The sequence below is a fragment of the Triturus cristatus genome, chromosome 3_2 (assembly GCF_964204655.1).
Source record: "Triturus cristatus chromosome 3_2, aTriCri1.1, whole genome shotgun sequence".
Lineage (NCBI taxonomy): Eukaryota > Metazoa > Chordata > Amphibia > Caudata > Salamandridae > Triturus > Triturus cristatus.
The window spans coordinates 788,576,337-788,603,491 of NC_140584.1; the positions used below are offsets into that span (position 1 = coordinate 788,576,337).

The window sequence follows — 27,155 nt, forward strand, 5'->3', positions numbered from 1 at the left end:
AAAGTGGCCTGGAGTTGTGCAAAAGCCCTGTCCCCAATAATCGTCAAGGCCCATACAAGGCATCGGTAACTCACTCTAGGCCTTCCAAAGAAAGGGACACAAATGTTTATTAATTTTTGTAGTTCATAGTGTTGATAAAATACCTTGTGTGTGGCGCTTTCAGCAGTTGTAAAATACAGCATAATAATCACATACACAAATATAAAACCGGGTTAAAAGATTGTTTAAAATCCATTATAAGACATTCGACCATAAGGTCTATTGTGCAAAAAGAGGAAGAGCAACGAGTCTAAACTATTATCAGGTATCACAAAAAAAGCGTACAACTGAGCACACAGGACTGGTAGACAGCACACAGACCATGTCAAGTACAAATCGCCTGGATGTGTGGGGCTGTAGGGTCATAGGCAGGGGCCATATACGAAAGAGCGCTTCTCTTTAAATAGTATTCATTCCCAATCCAGAATCCAATTACAGTAAATAGACGTATTTGAAACCTTGCAGAATTCTAGCGAAGTAAGTATTCCGAGGCTAAGGCACAGGAAATTACACAATTGGAGTCCAATTACAAAAAATCCGCAGCCATCAACCACAAATGTTGGACGTGAAACCACCAGTAAATTAAATTTCACCCGCCGATCTAAGATTTCCACCAGGGCAATAGCTGGCCATTTATTCTTCAAGATATTTTTACTCCCAGGAGTGAAGTCTTTTGAAAAGTAAGCCTAACATTTCTAAAGAGACCCTGAAAGAGAATCTGGCCCTAACTGGTAGCCAGTAATCGATCGCAACAAATCCAGCCAAATTGGCCACCAGTTGAACTATCTGAAGTTCAGAATTAAGGTTGAGGTGCACACTTTCCACTTGTTGAAATCTCTTTATCTGGTAGACTAGCATTCCTGCATGGAGGGTCTTGATATGATTCGATCAATGTGAGCTGATCAAGGTACCGTCCTCCTGCGTGTAATTAAAATCTTTTTAATTTTTTTGAAGTACATAGGCATACATTAAAGAGCTTGGAGCCCACATTGACATCTTCTACGACAAGGCTAGACAGTGTAAAGTAGCTTGATGCACAACATCAGACTTTGAGGCGCATGGAGGCCGAATGGACAGCAGTTTGAAGATTTTAGGGTCCATGTGTAGGCAGTGAGGAGCTTGAAGCCAGTGGTCAGGACATGTGAGAAGCTTGAGGTACATGGACAGACAGAGTGCAGAACTCTGACACTGTAGGGAGGAGTTTGGGGTTCAAAGAAAGACAGTGTGATGAGTTTGCGGCACATGGTTAGATTTTGGGAAGCTTAGAGCACACATGGAAAGGCAGTGTGAGGAACTTTGGACCAGTGGCTAGACACGGAGGAGCTTGAGCCACATGGCTAGTGTGAAGAATAGTCAGTGTGAGGAGCTTGGACAACAAAGCTTGACCTGCGAGGAAATTGAATCTCTGGGCACGCTGGCTACAGACTTTGGAAACGTAAACAGATGAAGCCGCTTGGGGTCCAAAGACCGACAGCGTGAGGCTCTTCGGGCAAATGCACAGAAAGCACAAGGTTCTTGCAGAGTCGCCGAGCTCTTTAAACTCCAGTACCCTTAATCCTTCCCTTTCCACAGGCAACTGACTGTGAGCAATTCTCGTGGCTGTCCACCTTGTTAAAAATATTCCTTTCGTTTTTAGGTCTCGCATGACCCAGCGCATGCGCTGGTCTGGCGAGACTTATTGAGAGGGCTCCAAAAAGTGCTACTAGGCCAGCCTAGAGCTACAGTGCATGTGCGCGCGCCCCGCTTGACCGTGGTTACTTTCACTTTCGCAGCCGCATGGCCGCTTTGATTTTGATCGAGATCACGATCACTTTCGCAGCCTCACGCCTGCTTGGCATAACCAATAGGTCTCGCTTTTGGGACCTTATAAGTATTTAGTTATGTAACTGTTGCATGGCTAAACACTTACAAGGTCCCAAAGGCGAGACCTATTGGCTATGCCAATGCTTGTTTTGTATCCTGTTGTTGTGAAGTTCAGTGATACTAGCCATTGGTATTAGTTGGATATGCAAATAAATTACTGAACAAGGGCATAGCCAGGGACACTAGAATGAAGCGTCAGGGTTGTTTAAATGAAGTGACAATAAAAGCAAGTTATGTGGTGTAATGCAGCACAATTGGTGCCATTATTACTGTTTATGCATGTTAACACTATCTGAGCGCAACTGAAACTGACAAATGTCAAGTTGACCTTCGCAAAGGGTCTTCTATTGAGCAGCAACACTTGTGGCAGCGCTTTTAGTAACTTGATCTGTTTGAGCTGGAAACAATTTTTTGTTTAAATATGCAAATGATAGGACAGATGATGGACCATGTAGCAAAGGCAAAAAATCCATAATTATAAGGAAAACACCTCAGGCGCATAATGGCTTAGTTTCAGTGGCCCTGGGTATAGCAGGAGCTTTTGTGGCCCTCAGTTCCGAGCTGCCTTGTATCAGACTGCGCTGAGATGTGGCAATCTATATGTAGCCAAAATGCCCATCTACAGCCATTTTAAAGGTGCTGGTCAGAGAAGTAGAAACCTGTCCGGTACCCAGAATCGACAAAAGGTTAGGAATATGCCAGGGCCGGATCATTGCAAATAGCAGGTTCTGAACACGAAAGTGTTCTCGAATGAGAGAATACCTTTTCCCCTGGTTGTTGTTTCCATCTACTAAAGCCCTCTGGCGGAGCTCCAAAGCGCTAATGCTGTTTTTGTAGAAAACCTAGACACCGATTGACCCTTGTATATAGTGCTGTGTGGAAACCATGCGCCTTCCCAGAAGCGCCTTTCTTTGGGCATGCCACTCTGGACAGTCCTTGGCCGTAGATCCTGGGCACAGAGGAGTGGGGGTGACGTACACGGACAGACTGGGACAGGAAATATGCCCGGGCACCAAAACAAAATGGCCCCTATAAGGAAATTAGATATCTGATAAAACAAGATGGGCTACCTTTGAAAACTGGGACGATTTTGGACTTGTAAATTGTTAGGAAAGTATGAGGGACTTCATGCAGTGAGCTTGCTTGTTGCAGGCAATATTTGTGGTAAAATCAGGGAAACCAACAGTAAAAACCACCCACAAGAGAGGCCATAGAAGGATTGGGTACAAAGGGTGGACTTGAGAGGTGGGGCTCATCTAAAGATGTATGTACTGGATATCATGGGAGGGGAGGCTCGGCTATCTGATCATGCTCGCACTGGAGGTCATAGACCGAGAGGCACACAAGCACCCTGGATATTGCAGCACGAGTAGCTGAGGATCTAAAATATGTATACATTGGACATCATAGAAGAAGAGGTATGGGAATCTAAACACGTGTACACTGGAGGTTGGACAAGAGGACACTCAAATAATCTGAACATGCGTGTGCTGGAGGTTTTGTAGCGGAAGAAAATACAGAATATTTTCTTAGTATCCTGATGTATGCACTGGAGGTCACTGAGATAGAAACTTGAGACTGAGCATTTGTGCACTGTAGGGCATGTGACGAGGAGCTCGGGGATCGAATCATGATTCATGTGTACATCTCATATCAGAAGACACGAGACTAAACATGTATGCACTAGAGGTCATAGATTACGACATGTGAGGCTCTTAGTGTGTATGGACTGGAGATAGTAGCAGAAGAAACTTCTAAGTAAACATGTATGCAATGGAGGTACAGCAGAAGAATCTTGAGAATTTTAACATGTATGCTATCCCGATCATATCAGGAAAACTTGACACTATAAAAATGTATGCTCTGGGGATGCAAAAAGACAAAATTTGAGTCGTAGCAAAAGAAATTTGAGATTTTAAACAGTATGTAATGGAGGTAACAGCAGAAAAAAACGTAAGAATTGAAACATATGCACATGACGAAGAGCAGAGCTAAAAAAGTGAGACTCTAAGCATGTATGTACCGGAGGTCATGGCAGAAGAAACTTGAATCCCAGAATCTGTGTGTATTGAACAGAAAGAACAAACTTGAGGCTCCAAACCTGTATGCACTGGAGGTATGTTAGTATATGGTCTTTTTGCCAAGCAGTCGCGGCCGGCACGACTCGCGGGTGGGGGGGGGGGGGCGCAGGGTTGCGCGGGGATGGGGGTTAATTTAATTAAAAAAAATATATATGGAAAATTAAACGCCTTTCTGACAGCCGGGTCCCGCGTCTTCTCTGCTCTCCTGAAACAGGAAGCAGAAGCAGGCAGCCAGGCTCCCTTCCTCCCCTAAGCCAATCACAACGCTGCTCAAGTAGCGCTGTGATTGGTCGGGACGCCGATCATCCAGGCTCTAATGGGGAGGCCATTTTCTCAATATAGGCTGCATGCAGCCTACATGGAGATAAGCAGGCTACATGGAGAGAAGCATGGAGAAAAGGCAGAGTGCGTATGACTGGTTTGGGCGGACCCAAGGGGGTTGACCGAACAGTCTTTGCGCACTCTGGGGTGGGCAGGCACACCACTCCTTCCCTCCCCTGATCTCAGAGCAGTCCTGCCCGCCCGCAACCAAACGTAAAATGGTAATTACGGAAAGTTATTACCATTTTATGTTTCTGCTTCTCGCACTGCGAGAAGCAGTGAGGCGACGCTCCTCCGCCCTAGTGAAGGAGCCGCCCCTGCTGTCAAGCAAACTTAGCCAAAGGGCAGCAGGGCACTGTACGTGGTCCAAGACAACCATCATAGCAGCAGAAGGAACTTGAGACTTTAAACATATATGCACTGGAGGCCATAGCAGGGGAACATTGAAACATGCGCATAAGCTGTGTGATTAGAGATGTGAGCCCTTGTGAGCAGCATACCCAACAGTGTGGCAGGTCTGGGCTGTGTTGAATGCGTGTGCAGTATTTTGTGTAACATGCTCTGGTGTGAGCTCGGCAATGTTGTCCAAATTGTTCTGCTAGACCGACAGTAAATCTGGAGACCAATGAAGGAAGTGATTGAGGAGAGACGCAGAGACCAGTGGCTGCACAAGAGAGGCGATGAAGAAGAGAGCTCTCAGCATTGAGGGAAGATGGAGGGTAGAGTGGGAAGACCATCCACATCTGGAAAACTGGGAGAGAGCCCATTCTGGGTATGCCCTCAGCAGGTGAAGCCTGCAGGACTGGGATCTGACAGCGATCCGTAGGCACATAAAATCAATAATCTGCCCTCGCTGGCAGGATCTGACAGTAGAGTTTTCCTCCAGCTGTGACAATAAGAGAAAAACATTTACTATAAAGCGCTTTCATCTCATTGGGCAAGCATTGTAGTAAGAAGTGGGCATTGCCTATCTCTGCGGTGACGCCGTTCGAAGGCTGAAAGGCTTTGTCAACCCCATCCACAGCCAGCCCTGCAATCAGCAGGTTATATAGGCAGAATCTGCAGCAGGCACACTAACCCCCCGGGTTGTCTTAACGTAATCCACTGTTTTTTTAACTTCAAAATATTACTAAAAATTCATGTTTTAAACACATAGGAGAGGCAGAAAATGTAGATGTTTACTGAGCTAGGGTAATGCGCGCTGCGTATGAATGCGAGAATCTTAAAACAGGTTTCAGACTCCACTTCTCTATTTGTGAAACTCCACAAATAAAGCTGACATGACACTGCACCCTCTTAGGCATGTGTCAGAGGAAAATGTCCTAAAGTAAAAACAAGCCGCTGGTTAAAAATGTTGAACTACTTTTTTTTTTAGACAAGCTAGTCAGCTCATACTTCTCTGTCCCTGCTGACCCCTCCCCGCCTCCCTCCCTTCTTTCCTCCCTCCTTCAGTGAAAATACATTTTTTTTACATATCACTTAAACAAACTCCTAAAAATCTCAGAGAAACACCGTCTTTTTACCGTTTCTCTTACGTTTGCACTTTGCATCATTTGATGTGTTTTGCCCCCCAGCTGTACCGAGGTTGAACTATGCGCCTGGACCCGGGAACACTTCCAAGGGGAGTCCACGCGCACCTGAATATGCCGTCCCTCTCCCCGGGGGCGCGCGCGCCGCGCCTGGGTGCGCAGGGGCAGACGGCCTGGCTCCAGCGCCGGCGTTCACTGCTCTGACATTGCAACATAGTAATTATGATGTGAAACGATAGGCAAAAGAGAGACGGGAGGTTGGGAAATACAAGGACACCCCGCCCCCTCCCCTCCACCCAGTGTTCTCAACTGCCCACAGTTTACCGGGGAGAGTTCCAGCATTAGGAATGTATAGATGCTTAAATCATTATAGAATTACGTATGTGTATTTATAAATGCTTATAGAATGCTGTTAGTGTTGCGACCCTTTGTCTTATTTTATTATTTGGACAGCTAGATCTACACACCTTTCAAATAGTATGTACTTTACTCTAACTTCAGGTTTTCCGGTAACTATATATATATATTAGTTAGGACCAACTTTTCCCATAGAAAAAGCGTTTATTGCTTTGCTAATAACTTTGGCGCCATTTGATGAATGTTCATGAAATTTTCAAAACTAGTGTACAGCTTACTTCAGCTGCTGCCTGGAAAGTTTCGGAGTGATTCGTCCAGCAGGGTCCAAGAAAAAGCGGGGTTCCAAAAATGCTTTTTCCCCTTGAAAAGTCCATGAGGATTTTCCAGTTTTTAGATACGACCACAGCACGAAACGCTGAACGGAATTACACCGAAGTTTGCAGAATGCTAGATCTTGGTCTAGAAAGAGATCTTTTTGTAGTTGTGTGTAAATCTATTCAGTAGTTTAAGAGTCATTACAGAAAGAAATGTATAGATATCTAGGGACATGGATCCATGGGTACATGCGGATCCAAAGCCCAATTGGGGAGAAAAAACCTCACCCACTCACACGCCACACCATCACTGCACACGGCCAAAGGGCATTCGCAGCATAGGGTTGGGTGCATGCGTGGGGCGGGTTGGCCGCATGCCAGGGCCTGCAGCCATCCGCCGCCACGGCCGAAGGCCATGTGTGGTGGTGGTTGTATTAAAGTACGGTAATTATATATTACTTTATGTTAAAAAATCCATAGAAATTTACTGAAAAAAACAACGTTTACAGGGATATTAAAGTTAGGTTGACGTTTTACCCACAGAAAACCATAGATATTCAGCAGTTATAGTTATACTAATTTAAAGAAACCATAACTCATGCTGTTAAGTAACTTTATTCCACAAGTTATGGCTCTTAATGAAAGTATGACTATAACTGAATTTCTTTGTTTTTTCTGTGGGTAAAACGTCAACCTAACTATAACATCCTTTGTTTTTTTTAAATTAATATATATATACACACACACAGATAGATATAGAAAAGTAATTGTGTACTATCGCAATATTACTGATACATTTCTGTTTATCACAACTGTTTTCCTTCTTTGTGAGGTCGATTATTTTTTCTCCACTTTTAACTCCGTGCTCTCTGGGAGCCTTTTACACATTACTGCTGGGGTTCTTTCAGTGAGGCCCCACGCCAAGAAAGCATGATATCATCATTCCCTCCCCCCCAAAAAAGTGAATCCCTACCTCCCCAAAATTGAGGTGCGGATGGCAGCGCAAACCCTGGCCCTCGCTCACCAGGATGGCGGTATCGCCTTACTCATTAATTCCCCAACTCAACTATGGCACCGCCTCAAAGGCATCCTGCACACTGTGGCTCATCTCAGCAAAGCCTCGAAGAAATCTGACCTCATATCCCCATCAGTGAAGGAATTAAACACCCTCTCCAGCCTCGCATTCTCTTCATGACCAGCGGCATCATTTACAAGGCCGTCCGAAATAGCTGAGAAGATTACCGCCCCCCTAGATAGACAGCGCAAAACCAGTGTCAGATGTGAGTTTAAGAATACAAGATTAACTAAACCACAGTTCACACTTTCGCCATTCACGTTTCCAGGATTTGGAACAACATCCACATCACCATCAGAATGGCTCCTTCCTCACGCGATTCAGGAAGAACCTGAAGACTCACTCTTCAAAGAGCACTATCTGCTCGGCCATTAAGTGCCCTTTAATAACCTTCCTCTTGTATATGACCTTGAATTGTATCCTTGACATAGATGCCAACTCACCCGATTCAGTTGGGGAGCTCCAGAATCTTTTAAGACATAAACAACTTTACTTTAGCTTTTTCTACTCATGCCTAAAATAGTCTCCAGTGTGAGTCAACGAGGAAATTAAATGTCACCATTTTTGTTTCAAAATCTCCCTCTTTCATGTTTCCAGATGTTGGCATGTGTGCCCAGGCTCATGTTTGATGCACTGCGATCCATTGCTCTCTAAGCAGGATTGTGCTTTACAAGTACTTACATACCTGTATCGTGATGGAATTGATAGCTGGGCCTTGCAACCTGCGATTTACCCAATGTCTGGTTTCATTTCCAGCATGCATAAAAGTAAACAATTTCATACATTAAGCACGCAATGTCCAGATTCTTGGGAAAAAAAGACCTGCCACTGATGTGTAGGAATACAGTTTGCTTATATTAGGCCAAAAGAGATGGTGAGAGATCCTTTAACTCAAAATTTGTGTTAGTGATATTACTTTTACCGGACTTGTGGTAGTCCGAATTATCAGCCTCGAAAGGATGAATAGTTGAGTTAGTCCCGCCTCTAGTCTAACCAGTAATTTTCAGGTTTAGTATTACCAGATTACTGTTGTAGCTAACAACATCATGCTTCCAGTCTTGGTTTGACGTGCAGTAAATTTGGTGGCCACTCTTGAGTTTGACAAAAGGATGTCTTAGCGGGTACATTTAGGTGAAATTATGAATACAACCATGTCCACATGACATCTGATGCTGTAGGAGACTGTCCATCCACAGCTCCTTTCAGTATTAAAGAAGGAATGATTTTTGATTCTGGCTTAACTAAGACCCCTCAGATCATTGCAGTGGTGAAGAAGGAATATTTTGTTTTGAACCTCTCAAACACATCTTCTTCTACCTGAGTTTCAAACATATAATAGGACCTCTGATCTCTCTGATTCTTTCTAACTTATCAGTGTCTTACTTTAAAAAAAAAAGTCCAGGATTGGAAACAAGTTCTGCGAGTGATTTGGGATATCTCTTTACACTATTTTGTTTTCGACACAAGTGTCCAGTTTGAGTGCATTGACTCACTGACCTGTATCTTGTGCATATTTTAGGCTACTGCTAAAAACCTCTGCATGACATTGGCTCATGTCCTGGTGGCTGATGGAGTCTAGTATTCATCAGCTGGACTACTGGGGGCATCGGTCAATGGGCCACAGTGACAAATGTTTAAGCAAACACTATAGTCCAGGCCTGAGTGAAACCTCTCTTCTATCCCTGTGGAGTGTATTGGTAAATTGGGTCCTTGAGATGCTTGTTTCAGAATCTACCTGGAGGGGGCGCAATGCATCCAGGTCTGACAGCTTGCCCCTTGGCGGATCACCCCACCTACCTTCAAGGGAATGTGAGAAGCACAGTGTCCCGCTTTCAGCAACATTGCTTTCTGTATCAGGTACATTGTTCCTGGACGCTTCGTTGCTTGCTGTCTCCTTCAGTGAAGTAGCCAAAAACTTCCTGGTCAAGTAAAGGTGGAATGTCTTTCCTCTGCAGTGAGATGGGCAAAGGGGAATAGTGCATTGTCTTTCCTTTCCCGTGTTTGAGGGCAGCCATCTTATCCAGTCGAAGGTACAGGCCCCAGTATATGATGCAAATGCTGAGGAGACACAAGACCGAGGCAGTTGGGCACGGTTTGGGAAAGCAATGGAAAACCACACTGTTCTAGAAAGAGATATATCCATATTTTTTTTTAAACGTTGATATTTTTCCCTTCTCAAGGGATCTGTGTTTATGTTTCAGAGCACACACCGAAAAGTGAGATACATTTTGTCTGTGAGTCAGAGTGTAAATGTGCTTGCTATGGACATCTGTGCTCAGCCTGCAGGTTTAAATTTCAGTAGATGTTTTCAGAGTTACATCCTTCCAGGGTCAGTTTATTTTGTGCCAAGTCTCTTTGGCAATCATTTTATGTGTACTTTATTTTTATTTGTTATTGTACAGCGCTTAAATCCAGGGGCACTTCACAGCACTAATAGCAGGTTTGTTACAAGATTTGTGAAGCACGCTAGGGAATACTTCCCGGTATGAAAGTACAGCTATTATTGTGCATAAAAGTCCCCCCTCCCCCATGCTCCACACTGTGTGGGCCATCATTACATATATCTGCTAATTTTCAGTGCACTTTGTACCACTCCATCAGATCGCCTGCTTGACTTCCTTGGTTACGCCTCTGGGGTTAAAGGTCACGAGAGGCTTTCATTTATGTTGCTTTATGGCGGGATTAATAACCATTCCGCCTGTTGTCATGGTATCCAAGTAGACGTGAAAGGGTGTATGTGTGTGGGGGGTAGGGGGGAGGGCTCTTGAAGCATCCCAGCCCTGTCCCCCATTTTCCTAATCCCCGGCCCCACCGATAGATGATCAGTCTGCTGGAATACTGCAGATCTAATCCATCTCCTGTCAACAGACAGGGGCTCCTGCAAGGGAGGTATTGATTAGGAAATTAGCAGTTTTACTGTGAGTCAGGAGTTAATGACGCTGTGAGGGAGAGCACTTATGGGGTATTTACTCTCATCTCTCACTTGTAGGAAATGAACCCTCTCTCAAAGGAAAAATGACCCATCTCCCACTGAAACATCTAATCTCTCTCTGAAAAGAAGGAGCCCACAACGAGCACGGTATCTATAACTGAAATAAGATCACGCCTCACTGCAAATACATCACTTCTCACTGAAACTCTTATCTCCTGCTGCAAATTCATCACTTACCACTGAAAACATGCCATCTCCAACTGAGAACACTGAAATTCGTGCTAGCTCGAATGATATAAGCACTTACTACACATAGATCACCGCTCACTGAAACTCTTATTGTTCCATAGTTTAATATATATATAATCTCCCTATGAAAAATTATCGTTCACTGAAGAAATATATCCCCTGCAAATGTATCACCCGCTATTGGAAAAATAACACCTCTCACTGAAACTATTCTCTCTTACTGCAAGTTAATCACCTTCCATTGAAAATATGCTATCTCTCAGTGAAAAGAGATAATCTCCCCCTGACCAAGATACCATCACCACCTCTCACTGAACAGCTATGGTATCTCACTGGAGAATCACTTCTCACTGAAAATAAATCGTCTCTCACTGAAAAACTTTTCATCTTCACTTATAACGACACCTCTCACAGAAAAGATGCAATCTCCTACTTCTATAGTCGCTCACTGAAAATGTATCATCTTACTGAAATGCTTGCCTCTTGCTGAAGCCCTTTCTTTTTTCACTGAAAAGATACTCTCTCTCTGAACAGATACAATATCTCACCGAAAGGATACAACAGAAAACCCTGATCAAATGGCATCTCTGCTGAAAATATATACTTTCTCACTGAGAATATATAACCTCGTTGCAATTCTTATCATCTATTCTCGGTTGATAAATAGCTTACACTACTGAAACTACTTTCATTCCCAGTGCTTTAAATGGGCAGGTACTGCCTGGTACTGAGTGCATGCACTTCTTCCAATTGAAAGGGAGAGTACCTGCCCTTTTCAGCAATGCTGCAATCAATCTTATGGGTCTCACGAGCAATCAGGTACTTTAAATAGTGAGTCCCTGCACTTCTATATTTCCATTTAAAGCCCTGATTCTCACTGAAAAGAAATACACTTGTAAATGATGTAGGAAACTCTTGATAAGATGGCATTTGCTCTAAAACACAAAGATATTCAGTCCTCTACACACGGTAGAGAAGAATGGTACCAGAGTGTTGTTTGATTTTTTGATCTCGTGTATTAGCAGAGGATCACTTCCATTTTTAAATGTGACTACAGGCACTTTAAGTGTCTGGAAAGCTTTATGTCATCAATTCCTCTAAAAAGAAGAACAGGAATTTGGGAGCTGTAAGCCACTGGCTTTCATGTTTTTAGATAGTTTTCCATTGCTCGGATGGCTGTCCTTCAAAGACGGGCCTTTTGTGAACAGTTATTTCGTTGCACATATGTTTCCATTAGGATCTGGTGATAGGGTATCAAGTAGTCTTTTGCTTAGACTAGAACCATTGTGTACTCTCTGATGTATAGGCTCTGCTGACAGAGGACATTTTTAGTTGTTAGTTTATAGCTTTTTTGTTTAGGAGATGCTGTTCTTTGGATGCCTTAGCCTGTGATAGGGACAGGGTGGAATTCACCAATGCGCTTGCATGATTACTTAATTTACTTTGTTGTCGTGCTATCATAATGTATTTATGCCTTCTTTTGTTCACAAATCCAAAAACGGAGAAGCGTAGAGGCTTTCTTAAAGATGCAACTAAAATATTGTCCCTTTGTTAACAATATCTACTTTGCAATATTTTGCAGTGTATGCTCTTTAAGTTCACCATTTACTATACCAGCTTCATCTTTTACTCCTTTTCATAACATTCTTTGTTTGAGAGTACATACTACCTTCATTACTGCAGTCTGTTTAGCAAAGGAGACAACTTTGAAAAGGTAGTAGCTCAAGATGTTGCTTCGTTATATGATTTTCTTTCTAGGAGAGGTGTAGAAAACATGCAAGAGTAATCCAACTATTACCTAAACACATTCCCTAACAATAAACCAGACATATTTGGCTTTTCCAATGCTTGTTTTCCTTGATTTAGATCATTGTGTAAATACCTGCTTCTGCTGTTTTGAGGTCCCATCCACTCCCAACAGATCATGAAAAATGTTGTCGCCGGCTCCTTGTTAATTTTACAACAGAGCTGGTGCAGTTTAAATAACACCATGCTAAAATAATGAGCCTGCTTAACTTGTAAATTAGGCCCCCGGTTCATACTAAAATATTCATATGTCTGCTTAACAGACATTCTTTATCGTTTTAGACTTGCAGGCTCTGGAACGGAGTGCTAATGTCATTTATTTAATAGATATTACGTCTCATTCATCTCTAGTGTCCTTTTCTGTTAAAGAACCATATCTTTTAGAGTTCTAATAAAAATAAATGACGGTCTTGATGCAACAGCCACTGCTGTTATATAACTATGTCTTCTCCACAATTGGTTTTTATCTATATGAGATTAAATTTATTGCTTTCATAGGCCACAGGGAATAGTGGCAGATTTTGCATGTATTGCGAAAATAGAAAAATTGACTCAATGCTATTTAACACCTGTACTCCAGCAGCTAGCATATTTTTGTAGTTTTATTGAACTGTACCAAATTTTTGTGTTGCTATTGAGTGTGCATTTTAAAGTCTTGCCTGAGACGGCGCATGCACTATCGCTTACTAATATATTGGTTCTTTTAAAAAAAAATATCCAAAAAGGGCTTAGAGCCCACCTATTACTTATTGGTTGGCTTCCTCGTCACTCTCGCTTCTATTTGTTTGCATTCGTCAGCTGCAGCTGGTTTCCTTTTGCCTCCTCCCCAGATGGGTTTGGCGGGATTTTGCGTTTCTCCTCTTTAGATTTGACATACACAGAGACAGAAGGGCTTCTTCGAGCTCGTGACGCAGTGCTGCGTCTGTGGCACGTCACGTTTGCTAATAGGAGGGCTGGGCTGCAGATCACTTCCCCAGACTGGACTGAGAGGGCTCGGGAGGTACTGCAATGGAAACAACCCAACGCACAGGATCTACATGATGCAGTACATTTAGCATGGAATTAGGGAGAGGCGGGCCCTGACACTGATCTTCCAGTAGGGAGGATATAAACTAGGCGCTTGGTCTTCAGAAGTGCTGCACCGCAGTTTTACGTTGTCCATATTAAAAATGAATTCTTGTCTTGCTTTTAACTTTCGACTCTTCTACAAACGGAGCCATTGAGAGCTACCAGTTCCTGCGGATGTCGTTCTACCCCTGCTCGCTGTTATCAGAGGCACCCTGTACACAAACAGAGTGCAAAGGAAACCACGCGCGCCTGCTCTGCACCGGAAATAGTTCCCTTGGACACATTCTCTGCTCAGTGCTGCTCGTTGGGAATGCACACAATATTTACCCGCAGCGCCAGCCTGCAGTGTTATGTGTGGCCGTTTCATTGCACTTGTGCTAAAGCACGATATGTTGCTGTTCAAACCCTTACACTAATGTAAAAGAATCAAAAACTGTGTTGTGCCAGACTTTGTGTTTCATGAAACGAGATGGTTCATGCCACAAAGCCGTGGCACCTGACAGGAATGTTGGTGGCTTTTCACTTAACACACTCGGAGCCTTCTCTGCAGGTTGTGGTGGGCTGTGCAAATGCAGCCTTCGGTGGCAGTTTGTTAGGGCCGTGCACATGCTTGTGAAAACTTCTCGTGAGCGCCCCCCCCGTCCAATGTGATTCCATGACATGGGGGCACCGTGGGGAGATCCCGCAGGGTAGGATTATCTGCTGCCTGTGCTCTGGCTGAGCCCTGGAAGTGGTCCAAGCTTCTGTGTGATGAGAAGGCTGTTTCTGCGAGGTGTAAATGAGACGTGTTTTTGTGTAAGCGTTGCAGAATTACTGTAGGGCTATATCAAAAGCGCCCAAATAACTCAGTTTGGCTATTGTGAGGGTCTGTGTGCGTGGCACTCCAGCAGTAAGCGACGTGTGAGGGACGGAAGAATGTATACTTAGTTTGCGGTTTACACAGGATTTCTCAAGTGACTGCGAAATCAAACTATGAACTCCTGTGAGGGGGTGAGCTGGAGAGGAATGGCAAACGTTTAGAACGTTTCTACTGCTTTCAGACCTCAAGATTTCTCATGTAAGTTTCAGTTTTGCACCTTTGCATTCTGGAACGTGATAGCTCAGTTTCTATTTAATGACCGTTGTGTTTTTTTAAGGAGGGACAAATAAAAACAAGTGTTAGGAGGTCAACCTTCACTCACTGAACCCCCATGGATAGGGCTCAGTAAGTAAGAGGACAGGTATGTTTTTTGTCTTGCCTCTGTGAATCCTGTCAGGCGATTAATGTGCTGCTCTTAGGCACCCACGAATTGGTAAAGTACTTCTTTATAAGATGCCCGCTTGTCAACCAAGTTCCAAATTTTACTGCCAATGTTAACCCTTTTTCAGATCTAGTCTGTGACAGTGCATGTGATGTCGCTTGCATAACATTTTGTTACCTTAAAGGGGGCTTGGATCCCACCAGTTTCTTACCACTCATTGACTTCCTTGTCAGTTGAATTTTCTGGCTCCTGTTTCGTCAGCGCTTGCTGGCTTCACTTTCTGTTCAGGTTTCCCTAGTCCCTGGAGCATTGACCAAGTACTGCCTCCTTTTTTGGTAGTGGCCTTCAAATGCTTCTGCTCTCTGTCTCAGCCTGTTTTTTAGGTCTTGCCTGAGACAGTGCATCCACTGTGTCTTGCAAGACATTTACTAAAAGAGACTTGAAACACACCCATTACCTGCTGTTTGTTGGCTACATTGTCACACTTATTTGATGCCTCCTAATTGGCTAGCGTGCAGCAATGTCACTTCCCCTCCTTTCATATCTACCTTCTGTGAAGCATGGTCTAAGTACTGATTGCTTCATTTTGGTTAGAGCCCTTCCGCTGCTCGCGCTGCATTGAGGTGCTATTTTTTCCTGCTTGTTCCCTCCTACCCTCCCATTATCTGTGTTGATTGTTCTCTCCCACACTCCCATTGTCTGTGTTGTTTGTTTCTTCCCACTGTCCACCCTTTTATTGTTCATTGTTACTTGTTTCCTCCCTTTGTTTGTGTTGCTCCCTACTCTCCATAAGAAAGAAAGTGCTATGACATGGCCAGCGCAGGTCTTAGGACTTTTGTTACCTGGCCTTTTTCTGAGTTGTGTGTTACCTTCCACCCTTCTGTGTCCATGTTGATTGTACCATCCAATTGTCCCTGTTACTTGTTGCCTCCCATCCTCCCCTTTGTTGCCTCCCCCTGCCATAAAAAAATCTCTATGACATCACCAGCATTCGCTGCGTGATTGCACTTTTTTCTTAACTTTTAGCCATGCTGCGCAGCAGTCGTGCTGCTGTACAATATGGGCGAAAGACATTGCCAAACCCTTTAGCTCGCGCATAGGAGAGATCTATTGGCTTTGCTAATGCTTGTGATTTTCTGCATAGTAACGATTTTGTCAAAATCCGCTACAGAATTCATTGCAGTATTTAATGTTCTTTCCCATTCGTGTCCACGTGCTAAGGTGTATGTGCATTTCACGCTGCTAACAGTTTATTCTAAGGGGGGGGGGTTGGCCATTCAATACTATAAAAGCCAGGTTTCATCTTTGGGTGAGTCCCTCAACAGGCCAGAAGCAGTTCGTTCCTGTCTTCCAGGATCTCCCTCTTTGGGCTGTGCGGACAAGCCTCTTGTTTGTCTAATGACACATGTCGGGGTGGAGTTTTCCAAGAGATTTCCAGATTTGCTGCAGAATGTGAAAGGCAGCCTTCTCTTAGGAAGTGGAAACTCGTCAACACCCTGCGCTGGAGAAGGATTCCAGGTAAAGTAATATGGGGGGCACTATGTGGATGTAGCCAAGGATGAGGAGGTAGAGGGGAGAGCACTGCTCCATACTCGTGGTGAAAGGGGGCAAGAAGATAAATGGACCTTTGAGGCGAAGCGTCTGGGTCAGAGCACAGTGTCCGGAAGAGGAGAGGTTACTGGATGTTCCGGGAGACACAGATAGCTAAGCAGGGAAGGGGCGAAGAATTGACAGATTGCTTGGTTCATGGGGGCCTCCCATGTGTGTATGAAAATTGCAGATGTAACATCAGTTTATAGCTGGTGTATGCAGGTGAAATTATACTGTTAGCTTCTTCAACAAGGGTTAAAACTCAATATAAAGATTGAATATTCAAGAAAAGAATTAGACTGATATTCTAAGTAGTTGTTCACATTCCAGAGGAAGCGGTGTCCACCCTTCGTAGTTCATACAGTCATAGTTGGCATTGTTTCATAGATTTATTTTCTTGGAGTTTCTCAAAGCTTTTATTGACACAGAGTTGGGATGGGAGGAATTTTTTGCAGAACTCCCAAGGAATTACGCTGCGCACCGACCTCTGTTACTACACATATCCCTCCACCTTTGTGTATGCTCCATTGTGGAACACCTTCAAGGGCATAGGAGGTCTCATTCTATCAGATTGGTGAAAATGCATAATTATTGCCAGTCTGGCTGAAACAGCAACATGCACAAACCTAACAAAGCGTGTTTTGTCATATCATGTGTTTAACCTGCATATCACATGTAGACGTTATTGCCGAATCCAGTGTTTGGAGGGGTGACTGGGGTAACATCCCTAGATGTTATCTCAGTTTTCTTTAGTCACCCACGTTTGACAGTGTGTAAACACCCTCACCACCATTTTCACATAGACCACCTTACACATGGATCATCCATGACATTATTCTGATTCACATTGTTTAGACTAGAGGTTTGCAAGACCCTCCCCATCTGAGAAGTACACATGTAGGCAAAACCCCCACCTGCCAAAGTCCAACACCCACACATACTTGTAGAAAGAGAAGGTTGGATGTGTCAGCCTTCAAGGAACTCACCACCTAAGACAGCGGTGTGCCCGCGAGAAGCATCAAGAATACAATGAATTGACAAAGACTGCACCACACAAAACAGTGTAGCAATGCTGTCTTCTTTGGGTATCATTTATTAGAATTAGGACTCTTGTTTTTATGGCATTAACACTTTTTTTTCCACCTGTATTTATCCATGCATGTTTTTGCTCGCTTTATCCATTTATATTTCGTGCTTATTGTAAAAATGAAGCTGCAGTGGGTATGTTTCCAACTTTATGTAATCAATAAATGCATACTCGCGTTGTAATGTCCTGCAGGTTCTAGCCATTTATAGTACATTGACATCATCTGAAAAATATGTACATTTTAGAACATGTTAAAATTCTTTGTATCTTATCTGCAGTTATTTAAAATCCATTAGGTAATCATTTGTTTTTTCAACTTTTCTACGTGTCAATCGGCAGAGCTACTGACCTGTCCCTCATGCTAGACAGTAGTGAAATTCATCCAAAAGAAAACATATTTTCCATGTTTTTCCATATTTAAAAATAAATACAGGCAGGACAATAGATGGTTTTCTGTCTGCCTTTATCTGTAAAAAAACAGTAAAAAGGGAAAACGTGGACCCTTTTTTTTTATAATTTAAATACTTTTTTCTAGATGACCTATCCGCTCTTCTGCCAAACCAGCTGGAGTTGTAACCAGCAGTTTCGAGAAAGCCATATCAACACCACAGTGTATGACATTTAGTAGTGTCTAAGACACGAATCGGTACGCAGTGCCTCTGATGCGCGTTGGGAAGGCAGCCTATGAATCAACTAGCACCCTAGCTGCACCTTCCACAGTGGAAGGGCCCATTTAAGGTGTTAGACCAATACATGTATTGTTTTGGAAGCAAAGTATTTGTAATAGAAACGTTGTTCGTGCCTAAGCCATACAATAGAACCTAGGATGCAGCACTTTTACGTTGGTTAGTGTTGAAGGCAACTGGTGATGAATTGAACTATGCCATGATAGCACATTGCATATCATTTATCGTAAACGCACTCGCATTCCAAGCACACAATGAAGATTCAAACGTGCCTCCAGCATACCCACTGGATCCCATCCCCTTCTTGCGTCCGCAGTGTAAGGCACCTTTGGATAGGCAGGATGTACATCAAGGTTTGCCTTGGGTCTTACCTTGTAAGCACTTTTTGAGAATCCTCTGAAGGGCTATAGTATTGCTTGAGAGTGGGCAGTGGGTCAAGGGGTGTAAGGTGTTGTTGCTAACTGATTCTAGTCCATTGCTCATAAGTGTAAGACCAGCAGCAGCCTAGGGTCCAAGACAAGCCCGACTCTTTGCTAACATCCCTTAGAACGTATGTTTGAAGGAACTCGTTATTCATTTGGGGAAGCCCCGTTAATTTTCTTCCTGCTTTTCACATTGTCTGATTTCTCAACTTCCTCGTAGATAAAAAATGTCATCACTCGACATCATGATGCAACATGGTCATAAGGGGGATATACCACAACAAAAAGCAACGAATTCAGCAGTCTGCTGACGAGTGGCAGCAGGGTCGGATTGGGATCATAATTCGGCCCGGGCACCCCCAAAAATCACACCCGTTCGTGAAACAGCATTTGGCTAGGCTCATTTTTAGATGAATGTTTGATAAATGATGTATTTTAAAGCTCATAGTACCAGAGACATAGGTGAAAACTAGAAGCACTGTATTGTCGCTGGTTGCGCCAGGTGAAATAAAGTGGCCCGAGGGCCACAATTCCTGAATTGGCCATGTTTGCCTCCTGGAAGTTTTTTTAACTGGCATTATCAGTATTTTATTGTCCTGGCCAGTACGAAAATGAAAAAAATCACCCTAAAGCTGGTATTTTCTCCGCTGATCAATAGGTACTTTAAACAGAATATGCAAGGTGAATGCATTGTCTAAAAGTGCTTTAATGAATCCGTGACTGGTAGTTAAAACTAAACAAAGGCAGAAAAGCCATGTTAAGAAGGAATGTGGACGTTTTTATTAATGTATAAAGAATCCTCTTTCATTATAATGTTCCAGCCTTTGCAGAAGCTTAAAACATAAGTGAACAGAAGGTTATTTTTTATTGTAGCTTTATATAGCTTGAACTCGGCCCTAGGGCAGTGATTATATGAGCAACAGTCACATCACCCCCCCTCCCCCACCCCCCCATAGGCCTGAAATATACTGGAGCAGAGGTGCCACCTATAGGCTCTCCGCAAGACTCCTTCACTTACTCTCCCACCTCCCCAGCCAAGTATAGCCTCAGGGTGATGGCCTGTCAGGCGAGGGGGAAAAGCCGCCTTCTGCACTTCATTGCAGGAGGTTTCTCCCCTCCTGTTTTCTTCCTGCCCGCACCAGCGCTAGCAGGGCCGGACTGGCAGTAGCGGGCACCAGGCAATCCCCCGGTGCGCCGCACAGGTGGGGGCCGGTTTTGGGCCCCTGGGGGCCGTTTCTTGGTTCCCAGTCCGGCCCTGAGCGCTAAATTGCGACCTGGCTCTTCCACAGAGACACAGAGCCCAGATACCCCAGGGGTGACAGTGTTGCAATTTACCAATGCTGTTTGTTTGTGTTCATTACTGAAGATCAAATTAATTTTTATTTTAGTCCTTGGGCAATTAAGTAATTTGCCCAGAATGACAAGACGTTGTTGAGCAGAGACTGGGACTCAAACCCATTTCCATAGTTCTAAATTTGGCAGCTCTGACCTAACATTACATTCTTTCAATGTTCCTTGCTGTGAAGCACCTTTTCCAGCGAGGCCTATGCAAACATGCCCCCCCCCCCACTTCCCCCACCCACTAAAGCATGAAAGATACTGGAGCAGAGGTGCCAACAATAGTCCCTCAGCGAGCCCCTTTCACTTACTCTCCTCCTCCCCAGCCAACTATAGCCTCAGGGCGAGGGCCTGGTAGGGGAGTGGTGAAAAAAAATCAGAGTTGCTGCTGCTCCAGGGGAGATGAGGCGATGATGGGCCAACGGCCGCTTCACCGCCCCCCGTCAGGCTGCTGCACTCTCAACACCCCGCCGCACTTTAGCAGCACAGGAGGGGAGTAGAGGTCTGTACCAGCCCCATGGGGGCCAAGATAATGTCTGCATCGGTCAGCACAATACTGGCCTAGCGATGCTACTGAAACTGCCACCTCAGAGCCTGTCTGCCCACATTACAGTGGCCGGCAGGGAAGAAAGACAGTAAGGCTCTGTGGGCCGGTTGACAGAGCTGCTAACGAAAACCGGCCCACAGGTGACCCTAAGGCAGCGGCCCGTCGCCCATTGCCCGACTGCCCGCCTTCCCAAACCGATGCTGATTGGCAGCTGGGCCTACGCTCTGTGCCACAGTGAGATGTAACATTAGATAAATGCTGATCACCTGGTAGGAATAACCCTGTTGGGCAGCGTGCAATTATGACATTGGCGTGTATCAGCATTTCACCAGCAATACGTGCTCACAAGGACTTTTGAAGCACCAGTTTGGCTCTTGTGCAGTCCTTGCGGTTGTTTTGTGTGGGATGGAAGAGGAGTTGGACGGAGAGGAGGGTCACGTCTGACTCCACAGGATATTTTTTGTGTTGGAAGTTGACCTGTGTTAATTTAGGTTTCCAGTTGAAAGCAATGACCTAGCTTTTTGTAGGCACTCAGTATTTGATTGTTCTCTTTCCCTTGAGACGCTTCCGTTCTGCTCCCACATCAACTCAGAGAGGCACAATTATTCTTCCTTATTATTTCCTCTTTTTCAGAGCCTAGAGAATATTTTTCCCAAGGGATTGAAATCTTGCTAAAATGTCAATGCATCGTTTTTTACGGAAATGTTGTGGAACTATTGTGGAGGGTGTGAAACTCAACAAAGGGGAAATTATTAACTTTTGTTGAGTTGTTACTCTGTATTTATGTTGCCCACCAGTTAAGTTCTGGCACAACATCCCCATATCCTTCAGGTCCGCCTCTAAGCTTCTCCCCTTTGAGAAGGAGTTGCAGACACGCCTCTTTAAAGAACGCTGCACCACAATGCATTCATCATCCGCAATCCAGCTTCCTCTCCTGTTACTTGTTGACTTTATACTTGTCTTTGACCACATACAGTATTTCGCTGCCTTTTGGCTAGGTTTGCACTATAGAAATCATGTACATGCATTCATACATGCGTACATATATCAAATTAAGCAGTTTGTTCTCAAGGCTTTATTCGGTTTCGGTTACAGTTACTGAGCTCTGTTTTTGTTTATGGAATTTGTAGGAATGGATGGATTTGGATGAGTTTGAGTTTGTTGCATAAATGGTGGTTCTGATGCTTGTTTCTTTTTTTCTGCAGACATGCCTGGAGCTAGAACGCTATCTACAAACTGAGCCGAAGAAGATCTCAGAGACATTTGGTGATGACTTGGACTGTTTCCTCAACACTTCACTTGTCCAAGCAGCAGAAGCCAGTGTTCGGCGACTGGACCCCATTTTGATTCCTGTGGAGATCGCCTCTTGCGAAAAGCGCCCTTGTGCAGAAGTGCTTCTCGCCCAGGATAAACTGTTGTCAGAGGCCTGCCTGCGTCTCCTTCCCACCACCGAACATCACACAGCTGTGAACCAGGCTCAGCTCAATGCAGTCACCTCTCTAACACCTCCTTCCTCTCCTGAACTTGGTCGCCATCTTGTGAAAAGCTCTCAGACTATGGCAGCCCTTGATGGAACAGTTACATTGAAACTGGTGACAGACAAGGCACCTCTCAGCCCTGACATGGTGGTGTCAGAGCCAGCAGAGGTTGGCTCCATAACATGTGGGCAAAGTGACAGTGAACAAGGCGGGTCAGCGGCTGAGAACTCCCCTGAGAACAAGAAAAGAGTCCATCGCTGCCAGTTTAATGGCTGCCGGAAGGTTTATACAAAGAGTTCTCATTTAAAAGCCCACCAGAGGACTCACACAGGTATTAGTAATGCTTGTTTCTTTTCCTCTCTCCTGACACATCCTTACAAGAAATAGTAATTCAGTCATTAAGGCAGTACCCCAAAATGGTAAAAGCCACATGGCCATGAAATGGAGCAAAGAGGTGTACGGAGACAAGTAATTGAAGGATCCACCGTACCCATGCTAAGCACCGCTCTGGCTAGAGGTTCGTCAGGTGCATGCTTGACCAGCTACGGAAAAGAAGAGAACCTCTTAGCTTGAGCAACCCAAAAAATCAATGCTTCCAAATGACACAAAGGTGTTTCATACACATGAAATCCAGCTTGATTCATTGTCTGGACACACAATCAATATATTCCTTTGTCGAGTAATTAAAGAGCTATTTCAAGACATCTAGCAATGTCTTCAACATAGTCCTTTAACACTCACCCCTTTGAAAAAGAGATTTTTATTGCTACCATGAGATCCATACTTCTTATCTGCAATCAATTGGGTTTGTTTTTCCTGTGGTTGATGGCCTCCTTGCAAGATGTGCCTATTAATCTTTACTGTAAGGGGGAGGGGTCTTGAAGAGACACCTTACCTTAGTTACAAATGGCTATTCAAGTTCAGTAGCAAAATATCTTCTGAGGCATGTGTTCTTGTCCAAAACTGCTAGCCACCGTATTTTGTGGTGGTGTGAAAGTAGCGGTCACTCGATTCATTCCTTGTCATTATCATCATCGTCATCACTCAACAAATTGCCAATCTTATTGCAGCTCTATCATAAGGTAAATGGTATGGCAAAGGAAATAGCAATTTATCTCCACACTCTATCATCTATGAGAAAACAAAAAAATTAAACACAGGCCTCATTTCATATATTGCCAGATTTTCACAGTTGTCCATGTTCAGAGTTCCCGTGCCATCTTTAATCTTTTTCATCCCCGTTAGAATTACAGCTTTGCAATGCCAGAGATCATGAAGGAGATAGAGGATGCAAGTTCGTGTGTAGCTGCCCCTTTCGGGACTAAGGTGGCACTTCCCACTATGGTCTATCCAGGCAGGTGTCGAGTGCTGAACCATCATCCCCTCCCTGTGGTGACTAGGCATGATATAGTTGTAAGGCGAGGGGAAGTGATTCAGACCTAAAAGTGCCACAAGCACCAGCTGTAATGTAAGATCGGTGCATTTTCAGTTGTAATCGGCACCAGCCTGCAATGTGAAAAAAGCAAGTTCAGAAGGCAATATGTGGAAATAAAGGAGAAGATCAAGCTAAAGGTACAAGGGAAAAATGTAAGTTGTTGTCAGTGATTTTTATGTGAAGGGAAATGCATTTTAAAATGTAAAAAGCGTGGGCCTCGCTGGGGATGTACAGAGTGCCGCCGGTAGGCTGGCTGGGTTATGATGATTCAGGTGGTAGACGTGGTTGGGGAGTGGACACATTTCATCACAATAGGCCGAGATGGGCCAGAGAACCGTAGCGATGGTCTGTTGGAGTCGAAGCTGCCTGGGTGTCACAAAGAGGGGTTTTCCAGTGACTGTAGCAAATCCGCAAATTCCTTCAGGTTTAGATCTTAAGGCCCTATGATGCGTGCAAGTGAGGGGATCCAATCGCCTGCACTCATCATGCAGCTTTAAGATCGCCACCAAAGAGTCCCCATTGAGGGGCCCATTGGGCATTGCAGCGCCGGCCCAACGAGGAGTACCCTATGACGAAGCAAGTCCCCCTACTGGGCGTGTGAGGGCACTTTCATCTGATAACTCAGATCCCCCCCAGGATCCTTCAGACCAGACGACTTGATCCACTTTCTAGGATCTTCACCTCCCTTTTGATGAGGAAATGCACCCCGCTTGATAATTTACTGTTCACTGAGGAGCATGTTTCCTAAAAATATTGCTGCTTGTCCCTCTCTTGAATTGTAGCAGCTGAGCATCATGTTCACTTCTTTTCTATCGTCTGGTCTTTGCACTGTTAGGTTTCTTCTACTCCTGCTACTAACGCTAATAAAGGAGTGAACCGGGCACCCCATAGCAACAGCTAGCACAGTGTGCCACGTTCTCTACCGCTTGTATCGAAAATAACAGGCAGGCTTGCCCACGTGACTCTGGGACTGCCGTTTGCTGAACTGTCTGTCACTTTCTTTTTCAAGAGTTAGATGCTCCGCATCGCTGTCCTTTGAATTGCCAGTGTGTTCACAGTATTGGGAACAAGGCCAAAACGAAACAGTGGCCAGCGAGTCCTGTGTAGTCCGACTGTGCACTTGTGTTGATTTTCCTTAGGCTTGTTACTTCTTGTTCCATTTACTAGTTATTTTTCTCCAGCAATTCGTCCATGCCGAGGGGCTCGGAGCTAAAGACCTTCGATCTGACAGGCGTCAGGGACTCCATCCAGCATGGCCTCTGTCAGCTGCCTCATGTGCCTGTACCTCGTTTGGACGTGCACCTTCTGTTTGCGGCTGTCGTCCAGCACCTTAGGAACTGTTTGGAGCTAATGAGCGGTACTTGTGTCCTACTCCCCTGTCAATCCCTCGCTGGCTCCTGTATAGGTAGACGGAGGGCATTGTACTTTGACTGGCAGGGGTCTGTGGTGTGAGAAAGAAATAGCTCAGAAATACTTTTGGCTCTACTTGTTAACATTTATTAGGAGCAATCAAATTGCTAACTCCAGATCTCGGTTTCGAGGCGGTCTACACGTTGAGGAGTGGCAACGGAATCACTTATCCAGGGCATATCTGGAGCACCCTCCTGCGGCACCCAGAGGTTTGCTTGGACCTTCATTCATCCCTACCCTCTGCTGCCTCAGCCCTGTTGGTACTTGGTGCCCGCTCCTCCAGAGGCGGCGCCTCAATCCCTGAATCAGGTGGAGCATCTCTGTTCCAAGCAAAGGTGCAGGGAAACCACTCTGCAGTCCTGTTACTGTAGGTGGCAGATATAGACTGCCAGGAGGTCCCTTGGGGGCCTTTAAGTGGGAAATATTTGCAGATGAGGTAAAAGCATGAGTTGTCTTCAAGCTGTGTGTTTGCTACTGAAAGCGACCTCAGATGAGGAAGACTCTTAACAGAAAGCCATCAGTCTACGTAGGAAGTAGAGCCGGAGCCCACGATTCGCGGATATTTGAGTCCTTCCTGTTTTTTGCTGAACCAGAGAGTTCTTTGCAGATTTTTCAAAACGCTGATAAAAGTCGCATTATTCTTCCTGCACAGGCAAGGGCTGTGAGAAAAATTACAATTTTATACATGCTGCTTTCTGCGAGCTGCAAACGCCAACCCCTTCCTGACAAATATGTATTTAAAATCAGTTTATTTAACAGTTAAACTTAGAAAACAAGCTAGCATCGTTTGCTATGTGAACTTCACCAGAGCCCCCTATGGCAGAGGTATATTTTCTCCCAGTTTCTGTACTGGCAGAATGTCTGATAACATATGCGTAATGTATCATTGTTAAACGAATTAAGAGCTTTAAAACCGGTGGGTATTTGAAAAAGAATTTTTTTAAAAGGAGCATAGAAAAAACACTGAGCCCAGAATGTAATTTGAAATGTAAAATGGCAAATATTAGGAACGTGAGAAACATGTTTTTATATGCAATACATCCAACCATAATAAAATAAACAACACTGAACCTATGGAGGCACAGTCTAAAACTTATAATCAATCATGTTACTAAATTTAAAATAAAAAATAAATTGCAATAGTATGCATGTAGAAAGGCTAGCGGCCTTTACAGTTATAGATCATACATGAAATGTGAGTAGACAGTACCGGTGATTTGCATTCTCTGCAATCTGATAACACATAGAGAGATAGAAACATTTAGAACTTCTTGATCCTTGAATATATGAAGCAGGTTCTGATTAACAGCCTCTTGCCAAGAAAAGAATGAAAGTGCAGATTAACTGTGCCCTAAAAATGAGTGCTACCAGCAGTCTGATCATAATGCTGTAGAACCTCCTGAATTCCTTGGACGGCACTAAATTTAGATACTTTGACCTGTGTTGGCTGGCAGTATTTGTTCCAATTAATTGTAGGAAAGCGTGATTTTGATTTGCCATCTGAACTTTTTTCCTTGGTGTATTTTCGCTAACCTATACTTTTATGAAATCTGTTTGCTAAATTGTGAATAAGAAAAAGCCAATATTGGACCAATATGCAAACTTCCTTAGAGCTCCACATGACAGAGAGAACGTTCCTGTCACGTGAAGGCGATGGGATTCGAAGGAGATGTTCCGTCAAGCAGCCACGTTTGGAGAGGATAGGGTGGGTCGGAAGAATCCTAGGGGATAAAAGATCTATTCGTTTAACAGTGGAAGGTAACCGGTAAGTTTATCCTTAGGTGCAGCAACATACATATGTTGGAGTTCCTCAGAAAGCAAAGGTCCTTCCCATTTTATTAAGCTTGGAACCCTGTTTCTCAGTTGATGGGCACATGACACAGCGGGTTTCCAGACCTCTTTCACTTACAACTAGACCACAAAGGTGAGTTCAATATGAACAACTCATACAAGAGCAGAGGAATGGAAGCCTGCTGGAACTTGCTTGACAAAGCTTAGGCCTGCTTCTCATATGTGATAGGTCAGAGTCAGGGGTTGAGGGGCTTGTCTTCTCTGATGATAGGTTAGGGTTGAATAAAGTGTTCACTAATGAGCAGGGCACGTTGTAACGAGAGCCTTAATATGTTGAGCGTGGGCAGTGAGATTCAAGTTTGGTAGGTCTCTCTCTTCCCCCTATGCAGATGAGTTGCAGTTATGAAATTTCTGTATGCTGCTTCCAGGACAACTCTCTTGGCCTGTCTCACGTTCCAAAAGCAACGTTTTTATTAAGATGTTAATTCTGTGCAAA

General features: G+C 44.2%; 1 protein-coding gene across 1 annotated transcript in view; it reads left to right on the forward strand.

Annotated features, from left to right (window-relative positions):
* The window catches only part of KLF7 (KLF transcription factor 7), a 221,676-nt gene that overhangs the window by 137,276 nt on the left and 57,245 nt on the right, over nucleotides 1-27,155 (forward strand). The window contains exon 2 of the mRNA XM_085648885.1: nucleotides 21,751-22,354. Coding sequence (XP_085505011.1) covers nucleotides 21,751-22,354 — 604 coding nt within the window. The remainder of the gene's footprint in view (nucleotides 1-21,750; nucleotides 22,355-27,155) is intronic.